This window comes from Mesoplodon bidens (assembly GCF_964165515.1).
Source record: "Mesoplodon bidens genome assembly, chromosome: 3".
NCBI lineage: Eukaryota > Metazoa > Chordata > Mammalia > Artiodactyla > Ziphiidae > Mesoplodon > Mesoplodon bidens.
In genome coordinates, this window is record NC_138178.1 from 84,070,859 (window position 1) to 84,086,566 (window position 15,708).

General features: G+C 44.3%; 1 protein-coding gene across 1 annotated transcript in view; it reads left to right on the forward strand.

Moving 5' to 3' along the window:
* LOC308614034 (cytosolic carboxypeptidase 4-like) overlaps window positions 1-15,708 on the forward strand; it is a gene marked incomplete at both ends in the record, with an annotated part of 110,209 nt that overhangs the window by 45,451 nt on the left and 49,050 nt on the right. Inside the window, one exon of the mRNA XM_081228250.1 lies at window positions 11,814-11,999. Within this exon, the coding sequence (XP_081084376.1) occupies window positions 11,814-11,999 (186 nt within the window). The remainder of the gene's footprint in view (window positions 1-11,813; window positions 12,000-15,708) is intronic.

A 15,708-nucleotide genomic window follows, 5' to 3' on the forward strand; every position in this document is an offset into this window, starting at 1 on the left:
AAGATTTGTCTCTAGACACTAATAATTGTGCCCTGGGATGTGAAAATTGCCTCCTTCTGAGAATCACTGTTGCATATTTGATCACACATTAGCTGAAGCTCATTCAGGGTTTCAGATGATCCCTCCCAAATACTTTTATTGGTATTTCATAGAAATGCTCTTCTTGCATAATTGATCTTAAATTCCCCAGCACTGGTGTCATTCCTGTGGGTTCACATGAAGTAAGAATACGATGGCAGAAAGTCTTTATGAACATGCAGAAGTTACTTGGGAGGGAGGAGGTTCTAGAGATCTAGAGGATCTTAGAACAAGGACAGCAGAAATTTCCATTGCAGGGCTTCCCTGGTGGCGCAGTGGTTGAGAGTCCGCCTGCCAATGCAGGGGACACGGGTTCGTGCCTCGGTCCGGGAAGATCCCACATGCCGTGGAGCGGCTGGGCCTGTGAGCCATGGCCGCTAAGCCTGCGCGTCCAGAGCCTGTGCTCCTCAACAGGAGAGGCCTGCGAACCGCAAAAAAAAAAAAAAAAAGAGAAAAAAAAGAAAGTTCCATTGCAAGTGCCAACTCCCATGTGTGGGTAGGATTCTGAGATCATATTTGAGCTCAGCAGGCAAGAGGGCTGTTTTTTCTTTTTTAAGTTTATTTTTTATTGAAGTATAGTTGATGTACAGTATTATACAAGTCACAGGTATACAATATAGTGATTCACAATTTTTAAAGGTTATACTCCATTTATAGTTATTATGAAATATTGGCTATATTCCCTGTGTTGTACAATATATCTTTGTAGATTATTTTATACCTAAAAGTTTGTACCTCTTAATCTCATACCCCTATACTGCCCCTCCCCACTTCCCTCTCCCTACTGGTAACCACTAATTTGTTCTCTATATCTGTGAGTCTGCTTCTTTGTTTTTATATTCACTAGTTTGTTATACATATTTTTTAGATTCCACATATAAGTGATAGGATACAGTATTTGTCTTTCTCTGTCTGACTTATTCATTTAGCATGATGCCCTCCAAGTCCATACAAGTTGCTGCGAATGGCAAATTTTCATTCTTTTTTATGGCTGCATAGTATTCCATTGTATATGTGTATACAACATCTTCTTTATCCATTCATCTGTTGATGGACACTTAGGTTGCTTCCATATCTTGGCAATCATAAATAATGCTGCTATGAATGTATCTTTTTGAATTAGTGTTTTGTTTTCTTTTTGGATACACCAGGAGTGGAATGGCTGAGTCATATGGTAGTTGTATTTTTAGCTTTTTGAGAAACCTCCATAGTGTTTTCCACAGTGGCTGCACCAGTTCCCACAAACAATGTAGGAAGGTTCAAGAGTGCTGTGTTTAAATAGCAAAGTCTTCCATGGATTTGGGGAGGAGCAGTTGCCATCTTTGTTCTACCAGCCTAACCAAAGTATTGTGTGGCATGTAAGGTCTGGGTATGGATGGTGCCACTGCACTTAGGCTGGGGTTGCTGTGGGGGGGATGAGTGTCATGGAATTCTCTAGTTGCTTCAAATGCCTTCATGCATAAGTAAGACTTGACATTGAATGTCTGTCAATTTACATCCCAGATGAGTTTGTGTCCACTGAAGCTAAATGCAGGAAGTCAGTTTCTGTCTAAAATTCAAACCCTCACCATCTGGCACTGATATCTGGGAATATTTATGTGAACCTTTATCTCCTGAAAGCAAACTCTTTTTAGCTGGTGATGATTTTGGCCTTGATACTTATCAGTATAAAAGTGGGCCATTTTAGTATATCTCTATAATTGCATTACAAAAGGAGAACATTCCCCAGTTAAAATAGAGCCAGAAGGACATATCTACTACCCTGGGGGCAGTAAACATGGGTGGGCTTGTGAATCTTAGGTCAACAAGGCCCTATGACGTAGTGGGTGGTGGGAGGCAACCCTCACCAGTAACGGGGAGAGCAGGGCTGAGGGATCTGGGAGCCTTGGAGCTGCCCACCATAACAGAAAGAAAGGGAAAGAGCACCAGGTTGCATAAGAACAATTTTGTTATTTTGTCTCAGCCCTTTCTTCCATCAAGTAGCTATTGCATGAGAAGCCAATGTAGGAAAGGTAGATGGCGGACAGAGAGAAACGAACCAAAAGACAGCTCTCATCTCTTTCCTTTTCCGAGGAACAACATGCAAAATAAAGCCTTGGAAGTCCTAGGCCTCTTTTCCAATTATTTCCGAAATTTAGGATCCTAAAAATTAAAGTCATTGCTCATTCAAGGGTCCTTTCTGTATGTATGTGGGCTAGAACGGTCTAATCCAGATTCCTTACTTTTATTGTATCAGTTCCCCCTCTCTACCTACGCATGTGCAAACACTAAATTTTCTTGTATTGAAAGCTTTGCCCTTTTATGCTTTACCCTGCACAAAAACATTTAGCTTTTTATTACCAAAACTTAATAAGGCTTTGAGTAATAAATAATGCTTCCATTGCAGGCAGTTTTTTCTCTAATTAATAAAAATAAGACATGGTCCTTTGCCCCTGTCCCTTTTTTAAAAAAAATTAATTTCTTTATTGAAGTATAGTTGATTTACAATGTGTTAATTTCTGGTGTACAGCAAAGTGACTCAGTTATACACATATATACATTCTTTTATTTATTCCTTTCCATTATCGTTTATCCCAGGATATTGAATATAGTTCCCTGTGTAATTCAGTAGGACCTTATTGTTTATCCATCCTATATGTAATAATCTGCATCTACTAACCCCAAACTCCCAGTCCATCCCTCCCCCAATGCCCCCTCCTCCTTGGTAACCACAAGTCTGTTCTCTATATCTGTGAGCCTGTTTTTGTTTCATATTTCATTTTATTTTATTTTTAAACCAAGTTATGTCTAGTTTATTTATTTTTAAAATTTTTATTGGACTATCGTTGATTTACAATGTTGTGTTAGTTTCTGCCGTACAGCAAAGTGAATCAGTTACATATACACATATATCCATTCTCTTTTAGATTCTTTTCCCATATAGGTCATTACAGAGTATCGAGTCGAGTTCCCTGTGCTATACAACATTTGTGTCATATTTTAGGTTCCACATATAAGTGATCTCATATGGTATCTGTCTTTCTCTTTCTGACTCATTTCACTTAGTATGATAATCTCTAGGTCCATCCATGTGCCCTTGTCCCTTTTTCTATCTGCATCCACTCTGCCTTTCTCTCTTTTATCTGTGTCTCTACCTGGACTTCTGTGTCTCTTTTTCCTTTTTTTCCCCTCATCTTCTTCTCCTTTCTCATTGGTCTCTCCACCTCTCCCTTTTTCTTTCTGCTCCCTAACACCCTTTTGTGAGCATTAGGTATAAATGCAGTTTGGAGAAGTGGTGGCCTGGCAGTGGTGCTTGGAATGAGCGTGCACCGTGGGATTCTGCCTGATGTGTACTGGCTCCAGGGATGAATCTTCACGTAACGCCTTGGTAGTAACCTTGCTGCCCAGCTTTAAAGGTCACATTCTCGCAACAAGGAAAGACCTGAAGCACTTTCTGGTTCAGGCCCTACATCTTAGTAAGAGGATGATGGGTCTACTTCAGACCACTCTCCAACTTCAGCATTAGCATTCAGAGGAGTCTGGGAGTTTGCATAAGTTGGGGCAATGGGGAGGGTGCAGGGAATGGGAAAGTGAGTTAGTAAAGGGAGGGAGACAGAGAAGAAAGAAGGGAGGGAGAGATGCAAGGGAGCTCGTGGGAAGTTCGGCAGGAAGAGGAGGTTCTCTGGTGTCTTCCTCGGTGAGCTCCGCCTGGCTGGCTCACGGGGTCAGCGCAGCCTGTTGCTGGCGGGGGTATAGGAAGGAGGGGACTTCTGGCGCCTAGAGTCCTGATCATGGCCAGACACCTCAAGCTCTCAACGGTCCTCTACTATGGCCTGGCAATCAGCAGTGTAGGGACTGGAGGACTTGGTGGCCAGATAGTTGCTCTACAGCAAAATGTCAGGGAAGGGGCCATGTTTGAAAAGCCCCAACTGAGGCTTTTGTAGGAATTCTAGGAGCTCTGAGGAGTTCTCAGAATGGCATCAGTGTTTTAGGATGGTTGGCAGTGTGATTCCTTTGAACTTCTGACATACACCAGTAGCCGTAGGGTGGCACAGACTTCACAGGGCTCACATGTACAATCTGTGTTCCCACGGGGCCTGGAATCTGTCCTCCTGGCTTCCCAGGCTGCCTGGACAAGCCTGGTGCCCCAGGGTTCTGCCCACGGAGTGTTTCCCCTTCAGTTTCCAGAGGAGGGCCATGGAGTCAGACCATCAGAGCTGGAGAAGACCTTCGAGGTTGTTTAGTGCAGTGGTGTTCAAACATTTTTTTCTTTGAGTAGAGAACTCAGAGCCCTGTCTGTCCGTTTCCCAATGATTCTCCCCTAAGGTGGCCTCTGAGACACGTTCACAAAACTATAGGGCTCCCTGAGAACCCAGAAAACTACTAATCTTTCTAACAATTGAAATATATTTGACACTTAACATTGTGTACATGTAGCACATTCTCGTCATAGATGTACATTCTAGACTTGCTACATCTATGTTGCTATATCGCTATTAGAGCAGTAATTTGCACCTCTGTCACATCACATAATTATCATTTCTTTGTAGTGGTTGGAATAATTAAGATCTAGTCTCTTAGTGAGTTTGATGACTACAATACGAATTGTTGTCTAGATCCCAGAAAACGGTTAGTCTTATCCACCCCTCTCCGCATTTTCACACAGGGAAACTGAGGACCAGAGAGAGGGAGTGACCCACCCAGATCTCTGAGACTTAGAAGGTTTCTTGTCCAGCTAACACTGGTTCTTTCTTTTGTCTCAGCACAAATGTCTCTGTCAAGGGTATTGACAACCCCCCATCTCTGCCCAGGGTTAGGTTTCCAATTAAACCTTTTCACTATATTTATACTAACTCTAAATATACTAACTATAACTAAGAACTAACTATACTGTAATCAGTGAGTCCTATATTTCTGCATATGTGTTTGTGTGTATGCATTTTTGTGTACGTATGCACGTATTTTCCCTGCAGGGTCTACCTCCATGGGCACTGGGATCCCTATCATAGCCCGCACTCCTCACACTGTGCTGTACCCAGAGAACCTCTAACACACTAATGTTAACTAAAGAAGGATTCCAGTTTCGTGACTTAAGCCTCATACATTTGCTTCCAATATGCCTTAGTGAAGAGGCCAGCCCAATTCCTGTCCCCAGAAAGAATCAAACTGTGGTGTGATTATAGACCCAACGTCCTTTCTGCCATCATAACTTCTGGAGAAGCAGGCCCTATATTTCTGTGATGATCCAGAAATCTGCTTCAAGTACTATTGCTAGAATTTTGCATTTGTCACACTGGGATGGACTGCTGTGATCGACTTTGTATGAATGCAGACTAGCAAACTACATCCGTCACACGGTGGGATTGAAATGACAACGCACACGTGTACCATTTATCGACTGCTTAGCGTGTCAACCACTGTATATACCACTGCATGTACATGCCTAGTAAGGGGGTATCATCATCACCATTTCACAGGTGTAGGAACTGAGGCCTGGAGAGGTTGGGCTACAGAGCTTACCTGCTGTAGACCCTGGGACCTGAGCTCTGTGCACACCAAGGAGAGATGAACAAGGGTAGGTTTATTTAGCCCAAAGAAGATAAGATCAAAATCTGAAAGGAAGCTAAATAAATACTTTCTAAGTATTAGAAGGATTTGTGTGCGTTTGTATGTGGTGGGAGCATCTGTCATTTAGTTTAGGAAAGAGCATCACACGGTCCATCCCATACAAGCATCTGAAGGGGACCCAGTGAGAGGTGCCAACACACCAACATGGCTGTGCAAAGGGCCAGAGTCTCTGCTGTGAGGCTGAGCATCAGGCGAGGCTGATGAATGACGGGGTGAGTGAGAGGAGAAGGGAACAGGGCCGGGAAGGATTACAGCTGCTAGTTCCCTTTCCCTGCTGGCTTTGTCAGGCCCCCGAGTTGGGGGTGGGTGCTGATCGTCCCTGGCCACAGACCGCAGCTCATGTACTTCCTCTTCCTGCCATGTGGTGGTGCTGTTCTTCTAGTTATCTTGGCCGCGCCAGTCCAATATTTGTTTTCGGTGAGTAATTTGTTTATCAGGAGGTTATTTTAATCTAATTCTGGCCATATTTGCTATTCCACACTATCTGTGCTTCCCAGCGTTAGCAGCTTGCATGTCTTGAAGGAAATTAGCTGAAGATGGTCCCGGAGGCATTCGCTCTGCCATTATTTAAGGGAGCTGGGAGGAGGCAGGGTGAGCGGAGCCCAAGCCCGGTGTTGGAAAAGTTGCTGGAGTTTGTTGCACTCCCAGTGAGGTTAGCGGGGTTGAGAGGGACTTACCCAGGGTAGGGAGCATCTTGCATCTCGCGCAGGTTTTTTGAGGGCTGCCTCTGGTAGAGAGCAGAGAATCCTGCAGTTACTTTTCCCCATCTCCCCTGAACCCTTGTGATAACCTGTTACCTTCTTCACCTTTGCTGCCAAGGCCAAAGGCACGACTTAAGTAAGATGCCCATCTGCCTTCCCATGGTTCACAGGCATCCCACATCCCATTTGATAATATGTTTCATGAACTGTTCTCTGCGATCCCTCAAGGAAGAGGGCAGGAAGGTGGGGAGTGATAAGAGAATTATTGTTTATGAGAGTACCTTCAGGGAATAATGATCAAAACTATTAATTACAGAGCAGTGGCACTTGCCAGGCACGTTATATTCCCATTTTACATACAAGGAAGTTGTAGTTAGGAGAGGTTAATCATTTTTTCCCCAAGATCCCATGAATGGTAAGTGGAGAGCTGAAATTCAAACTCCGTTGTGACTGTCTTCAAAGCAGAAAATCTTCCTATTTCAAGGATGAGTCTCACCTTCCACATGGAGTCAGGAAACCTGGACTTGGCTAATGGGCATGGGACCTGAAATTAGTTCTTTGTCATTGTACTTGATTTCAGTTTGGTTTTCCAAAAATGGGAGGGCTGTACAAGTTGAGTGGTTTGAGGGTGCTTTAGTAGAAGAAACTTTTTTTTTTTTAAAGAAATCCTCTGAGGAGATGACACATCTAAAGCAGATAAAACGGGAGCAGAAGTGGGAGATCCCAGTGAATCACAGCCTGGCCTTTCCCTTTTCACCTCTTCTTTCCCTGGCTCGTGATTGATGCTGAGAAACTTCCATGGAAGTTCCTCAGGGCTCGAAAGAATCAAGTTTGAAAACCTCTGAAATAAATATTCTCATGGGACACTTTCAGAGCTCAGTAAATTGTCAGAGATTATAATTTAAAGACGGGCTGATGCATCCTTTAGGAGGTTTGGAACACGTGCTCGTTTTTACTGTGTGGTGGTCCTAAGGAAGAGCTAGTCAAGTTTGACTCAGAGAGAGATGTAAAATTGTTATCTTCATCCTTGAGCCTTAGTCAAGTAACTTTTGAGTCTCTTGGGATTAAGACGCCGAATTAAACAATTAAACTGGACCTAATTAAATGAGAAGGGTCAGCTTCCGGTGGAAATGACAATGGTTGTTAGTATAGGCAAGATGGTGCACTACCTTCCCAAGATGGCCAGGATGTTCCCAGGCACCCACACGGGGTCTAACAGAACTGTGGATGGCGGTGGTGTGTTTTCCTTGCCTGACATAAACTGTTGTCTGCAAAAAACCTTGTTGTAATAAGGTTGCAAGCAATCCTGGTTCTCACAACTAAGCAGGCTGCTGTGTTTCAACCAGACTATACTGTTTTCTGGCACTACAGACCTGGTTCTATCTCTAGGGCTTTCCCTCTGGCCTGATTATCTGTCTGCCTGTAGGTTTGGGCCATGATGTTGCTTTGACAACAGTGTGAATGTGTTCAAGGAAGCTCAGGCTCGTGTGTGAAGGTCGTGTGTGTTTGCTAAAAGCTCAAACCTCTTACTCTAGAAGGTTGATCCACACACACTTACGTACTTTGTTTTCATTCTGGGGAATCAGGGGTTAACATCCAGGCTTGCTGAGCTCTAAATGTTCTGGATTTCAGAATTTGTGTCACCCTGGCATAATGAATGACTGGCTATGGATTGACAAAGATAAGGTATCACAAAGATTGAAAGAGATAGACAAAAAGATAAACATCTCAGAGCTCTGAAAGTGCACAGTAGCTTCCTCATCCTATTCAGGATTGACTGTACAGTTATTTGTTTATGTCAGGATGTAAGTCAGATGCTTCCAACAGACTTCTAATAATAGCAGTTTGCAGAGCACTTTTTCATATATTATCTCATTTAATGCTCACCGTAGTCCTGCAAGACAGGTAACTATTTAACTCTTCTAGAGCAGCAGTTCTCAGCGTGAGTGATTTTGTCCCAAGGGAACATTTAACAAGGTCTGGAGACATTTTTCATTGCTACATCTGCAGGGGGTGTGGGCGCTCCTGGCATCATGTGGGTAGAGGGCAGGATGCTGCTAAATATCCTACAATGCACAGGGCAGCTGCCCCCGACCCTACGACATAATATTCGGCCTCAGATGTCCATAGTTCCAGGCTGGGAAACGGTTCTGTACAAAACATTGAGGTTCAGAGAGGTTGGCTGACTTGCCCAAGATTGCATGATGTGTACCTGGCACAGTGGGACTGAAATCCCACTTCATTTCACTACCAGAGGATTTCAAATCTTTTATTTTTATTTTAAAGAAATAAATTTTAGGTATTAAACTTGAAATGAAAACCTTGGCAGAGCCATTTCATGTAAACAGCTGATGGTGGAGCTGCTCTGGTGGCAGCAGGGGTCAGAGACCCCGCTCAGCCTCTTCCTCAGCCCCTCCCCCAAATCCCAGGGACACCCAGGCTGCCTGGCAACTGCTACACGCATACAAGGAGACCCAGAGAACATTAGGCCCCTGTTGGCATCCACAGATCTTCTGGATTTCCCTGAGCTGTTCCATTTTTCTGAGTAGAGGATGACAGCATCTGAGTGTGTGTTTTAGTGAGAAGTGTTGGGCAGTGGAGGGGAGGCATGGGGGTCAAGTAGGAGGCTGCTGCGGGCACATTCCAGGCGGTAGGGAAGGGGCACTCGGAGGACCATGGGGGATAGGAGTGGAGTTCAAACAAGGAAGCGCAAGGCTCACTCTTGCTTCAGGACTTTTCAGTGCTGTGCTGCCGTATGACATCAGGCCAAAGGACAGCAGGTCAGGAGTACAGAGGCTGAGCTGTTTACCTTGCTCTGTGCATGCTCAAGGCCTGGAAACATAATGCAGTGTGAACCAATTTGCACGTGATGTTTGCACGTGCAGATTTGTTTTCCTGTAGTCCACACTGCTTGTCTGTACTCTGGCCAGAAGCAGGCAACGCCGCTGACAGACAGGTGTCTCCCTCGTCCATTGACAGAGAAAGGCAGGCGGGGAAGTGCTCTGTTTTTCTTCTTCCAGGTCTAAATCCTGGCTTTCTTCTTTAAGTGTTGCCTTCTGATGAGTAAACAGTGGAAATGGCAAAATGAAACTAGGAGGAAGGTTCTCTACAATAACCCAGAAGGGACTGGGGCTCGTCTTAGGGCTTAGCAGGTGCTTCTTTGCCTACGAAGAATCTAGACTCAAAAGAAAACTCTGGATGGATAGGAAAACTCCTGGGAAATTTTAGGTCCAGGCAAAGATGATCATTCCTAAGGGCTGTCTTGCAGAGATGTCAAAAACAAATAACAAAAAGGAGAGTGAGAAAATCTGACCGACATATCTGCCCCCCCGACCTGATTTTGCACAACCCGCTGTGATGAATGTCAAAGCGGTGGGGGTCCCGCATTCTGATCTCCGCCCTACTGCTCTCCCCTCACTTTCTTCACCTGGCTTTAGCTTCCAGACTTTTTGTTATTTGCACTCACCAAATTTGGGCTTTTCTACTTGCTTCCCTCTCCAGATTCCTAGAATTTTCTGTCCCCGGATCTCTGCAGCCTGATTCTTTCCTACATTCCGGTTTCAGTGCTAATGCCCCCTCCTCAAAGAGTTGCCCCAGCCACCCAGTCTAAAGTAGCAGCCCCACCAGTCCCTCTAGAATCATTCTTTGATTTTCACTGTAGCACTCGTCATTGTCTGAAGTTACCTAATTTGTGTGTGTGTGTGTGTGTGTGCATCTATTTGGATCTGAGAGTCTCCCCAGCTCCCCCATGGGAATGCAAGCCCCTAAGAGTAGAGACTTTGTGCATCTCATTTCCTGCTCTAATATCCCCAGTGCCTACAATACTGCCTGGCACATACTAGCACGTAGTAGTTGTTAAGTGTGTTTGTTGAAAGAGTGAATGGTGGTTCCTGGAGTTTAGGGGGTATGAGTATGGTTTTAGCTGATAATTCACCGCATACCTAGGCACAGCAAGATCTGGCTTTCAGGGCAAACTGTCTCTGCTTATTCCCATACGCTGAGCAAACCTCTCAAGCGATCATTTCTTGCTGGGAACAAGCTCCTTTTAGAGAATTTTCCAACTAAATATTGAAAAATTAATCCTACTTCCTCAAATCTAGGATGTCATTGACTATAAGATGCTCCAATTTTTATGTGCCATGAAGAGCGAAAAAATGCTGCCAGTTGTCATTGAAACATCATCATTGGTAAGGAGCATCTTAATTCTGGAAATGCTAAAATGTGAAAAAATATATGCCTTAGAATTGATAAAGTACAAGGTGAGATTGATTCATCATATGGGATACAGGGAAGTGGCAGGGGGTTCTGGTCTGGAGTATGTCCCTATTTGTTAGTGGTCCCTTCCCCTGTAGCACTGCAGCCTAATACCTTGGACATGGTACTCTCCAAGGACCAGAGGAAGAGCTGGGTGTGTGGAGGAAGAGGCAGATATGGCTTCTGAGGCTTTCTCAAGAGTGGAGAAACTTCTATGGCTTGGGAATGTATCTGTGGAAAGGTATTAGAAGCAGTTGGTGATTCAAAAAAACCCAACCAGCAGTAGGCAAGTCTAGATTGAAAACAATGCTATGAAGGATGGTTTCTCAGCCTTCTTAGCCACTCTTTCTGAAGCTTAGGAAAAGCATCTTTCATTTTCAAAAGGCAGTCAATGGGAAAACAAGATTTGCTTGAGACCCAAATTTCCTTTAGAGCCAAGTTTACTGAAAAGTATCTATTTTACAAAGAGAAAAAAATACCTGCAAGCTAATTCCATATCATTATTCTTATTTGAGCTAATGATAATGGAGTGTAATTTCCATTACTGCTGACATTAAGATTAGTTATGTTTCGGTACATACAGCGCGGCTTCTCCCTTGTGAGGAGCGTCGAAGCAGCTGCCGGGGAGGCTGAGAGCGACTCCGCCTCGGCAGCCCTGCAGCCACATACTGGGCCTGACTTCCCGGCTGGCCTCAGGGGTCCCTGCCGGGCGTCAGGAGGGGTCCTGAACATCTCCTCCAGGGAGCCGAGGCACCATCGGCTGTTAATTTGGCTCTTTATTTATTTATTTTTAAATTAATTAATTAATTTATTTTTGGCTGCGTTGGGTCTTCGTTTCTATGCGAGGGCTTTCTCTAGTTGCGGCAAGTGGGGGCCACTCTTCATCGCGGTGCGCGGGCCTCTCACTATCGCGGCCTCTCTTGTCGCGGAGCACAGGCTCCAGACGCGCAGGCTCAGTAGTTGTGGCTCACAGGCTCCAGACGCGCAGGCTCAGTAGTTGTGGCGCACGGGCTTAGTTGCTCTGCGGCATGTGGGATCTTCCCAGACCAGGGCTTGAACCCGTGTCCCCTGAACTGGCAGGCGGATTCTCAACCACTGCGCCACCAGGGAAGCCCTTGACTCTTTAAACCTTCTTGAGTCTCCTATTAAAAATCAACTTTCGCCACAACTTAGGGGCCTGGGAGGGAGCAGAGAAGACGGAGGAGGGCGACGGAGGGCGACTGGCCAGAGGGACGGTGCCAGGTTCCATTTGGCTGAAAGCCACGCCCCTCAAGCACCTCAGCTCTTCCGTGGGCTTCATCTCCTTCAGCCTTTCGGAAACCCTCCTCAAGAAGCTGGTTCTCCTGGTAACCGTTAAAGGTCTTTATCTGAATGCAAAACAGTGTAATCTGTACAGACCGGCACTGGGGATAATGATGTGGGATGTCAGCTTTGGAGGCAGATGGGGGATTCCATTTGAATTCTCCACATGCCATTTATAAGCTCTCAGGACTTGAATAAGTTATTTAACTTCTCTCAGCCTCTGTGTCTTCATTTGTAAGAGGAGGCAAATAATGCTTATCTTCGAGCATTTCCATGAGATAAATGAGATGATCATGTAAAATGATTAGCCCAATGCTGAGCACATAGGAAACATTCAGTAAATAAATACTCAGTAATTGTAACTGGTGTTACAGTGGCAAAACAGGCAGCTTATTGTTCATGTAATATGATTTAGAAGTCTTGGTAAAAGCCTGCTTTGTCCAGAAACATCTTCTAAATGGACTCCCTGAAAAGAGCACTGTTGCAGAGGCCAGTGGATTGTTTGCTGTAGTTAAGGTCACCATTATCTTGGGTTGTAGTAATGTCTCCAAAGGGGGATTTCTAGGGTGGGATATTATACAGTGCGAGTGCTGTGGCTCCAGGTGGGTATTTGCATGTGGAGTCCTGATGAAGATCAGGCAGTGTTTGTGATATAATTGCTCAGTTGGGGGATCCAGTGAGGAGAGGGTTTGGAGGCAAGCCTTGGGGAGGGGTGTTTGATAAGCCCAGCTGAGTGGTCTTCTCTTTTGAGAAGGGGGCCACAGTCCTGAAAAGGGCTAGCTGAATTGTCAGTAGTTCATATGAATGAATTCTCATGAAGTTCCTGAAACAGAAGGAAATAAATCTGTTTAATAAAACTATTTAATCTTCCTGGGCAAGAATTTCTTCGGATAGTAATGGCCTACTATGCTATGTGGCTGAAGATGATTTCTGTTCTTAAGAATGATGAGAGCCTCGAATTCTTGTATTTATTCTAACTCGTGTATGTGCTTATCAAAAGCAAGGGTGAGTTATTAAACACTTAACCATTATCAATCAAGAGGATCTTACAGCACTACCCAGTCTTCTAAAAAAGCTTTAGTGTAATGGGACCCAACTCGGGTAAAGTTGGTCAGAGAGGGGAACTGAAAAGTTCTACATTATGGACATTGTCTGTAAGGGCTCCTGGGATAATGTGGGGGAATGGTCCTCGGTATGTATGTTTGGGGTGTCTAAGGACAGATAGGCAGCTGTGTAAGATGTGTGGGCATTTGGGGTGAGAAGTCGATTCCATTACATGGGGATTGAAGGACTGTGGTTCTAAATTTTACTTATTTTGAAACTTCTCCTTGGGCTATTCTCACTAGTGAAGTGAATTTGAAGTTTGAATGTCATCCTTATGGGGAAGGGATTATCATTTATTGAGCACATACTTGATGCCAGCTGCTACACTATGCAGTCATTCCTTATAATGGACTTGTAAGGGTGATGCTTTAGTTATCTCTCTTTTATCTTGCTTTAATATTTGCAGATGATGGAAATGTAGTCCAGGATGGCTTAGTAACTTAAACAAGGTTACACAGCTGATAAATGATAGAGCCAAAATGCAGATCAACAACTATGTGATCCTAGTGCTCCTATTCTTGTGTGAGGCTGTCCGAAGGAATCTGTTCATGTCCTGAGCATTTGGCAGTTTGTTGTCCAAAATTACAGAGGGGGAGTTGGAACAGTAAATAGATGATGCTTATCATGTTGATGATGGCAATTATAATAAGCGACAGGTATTGAGTGCTTATTACGTTCCAGGCATCAAGCTTAATTTTCTCAACAGTTCCACAAGGAAGGGACTGTTATCAGTTTTGTTTGTTTGTTTGTTTTTTAGATAAAGACTTAGTGACAAGAGCTGTGAAGTAACATGCTCAAGGTCACACAGCTAGAAAGCAGTGGAGGTCACAGCCATGTGCAAGGACTCCAGAAAGAAAGCTGACAGCCGAAGGCTCTGCCCAGCAAGGCAGTGAAGGGTACACGAGGATAGTAAAGATGAGTTTGGAGGTCTGCACTAATTTGTATATCTCATTCCTAGAGCTGTGGTTGTGAAAGCATCCAGCTCATTCCTCTGCTGCAGGTTCCCACTTTTCCTCCACTTTAAGCTATGTCTTTACTCTAAAAGGGGTGATGAAATTCTCAGATATGGGAAACAAAGAGCAGTCATGGAAATTTCCTCTGGTTTTGCCCAATAAAAGTGGCAGAGCGTTGGGTTGCTTGCAGGTATTATAATCTGGGTCACCAAGCACTTCTCCACCAACCTGTCATGGGGCTGGAAATTCCCCATGAGAAATCCAGTCTTTGAGTCTTGAAGGTGTCTGGGCTTTCCTGTTAAAAGACAAACATCTTCATAGAGATGATCATGCTCCCAAATACCTTCAGGGGCAAGGTAGGTAATTCACTTTCGAAAGGGATGGGGTAAGGTGAATTGGTTGCTATGGCAACCCGGGGACTTCTTGCCCTGCCCACAGGCATTTACAACATGGCATGGCCTATAGACTACGGACTTCCTGTCAAAGGGTAACCTGTCTTTTTTCTACTTGATTGTCAAAGTTCATTGCAGAGGATGAGGAGAATAAAAACTACAGAAAAGTCTAAGTCTAGTCTAAAAAAACCCAAAGCAAATAGAATCATCAATCTTTTCCTCCCTCATAAGTACTATTGATATCTTGGTATATTCCCTTCCTTTTTTTATTCTTTCTTCCTGAATGTAAAAATCTGCTGCATCAGTGGGGTCTGCACTAAAGAAAACATTGGAACCTCTGTGAAGAAATACGTGGGGTAAAAATAAGGAGAGCACGAGGTCACATTTTAGACTGAGAATTAGCTACAAATAAGACTTCAGGAGGATAAAATCTGGAAAGGTAGGTAGAAAGAGTAGAACTTAAGAGGATAAATTGGAGGTGAGGACAAGGATGCAGATTTGCCACCGGAAAACTGGCCAGATAAGAACTTCAGCAGGAGGCTGCCAGGGAGGGGCTGATGGAGACAAGGGGGCATGGAGAGCGCCTTTGGATGGGGAAGGGGGTGGAGGTGAGCTGTTAAATTAAAGGTCCTCAGAAGTCCTCTCTGTCCATTCCACCCCATCCTCCAACCAGTTTAACATAAACCAATCTGTTTTGGAAATTAAAAAAAAAAATTAAGGAACAGGAACTCTTTTTCCAAGGAAATCTTAGGAAGAAGCCATTTCCATAAACAGACTAAAGTACAGCTGGTCTGGGGATCTTCTCTGGCCTCCAAACCCTGAGCCCACCCAAAGGAATGTATGAAACCCCGCATCTTCTCCTTCCTATTTGGCCTCCCTGGGAGAAGCACTGTCCTCCCCTCAGATCTTCTCAAACTTCTGCAAGTTGCAGATCCCAGTGACCCTCATTTCATTCTTCAGCTCCCCTCTACATTTGTTCAGCTTGATGGATCTCTTGTCGGGTTTCAGGTGCATATTGACTTTTTGCAAAACTCCCAAGCCGTTCCCGGAGAAAGATTGACTGATTTAGGGTAGGGGTTGGGGGAGGAGGTGTAGCTATTTTCGATGTTAGTAAACATGACAGGTTGTTGAAGATTAACAGGAAATCGTGAATAAAATCATTGGGATCTGATAAGGGATTTTTCTCTCAGACAATTAAAGACTTTTTTCTCGTTATCTCCCTCCCCCTCCCCCAGAAGTGGGAGATGAACGTCATGAGGATAACGCATTATTAGTCTCATACCCTTAACATAGATAAAAGACAAAAGTTCTTAACCT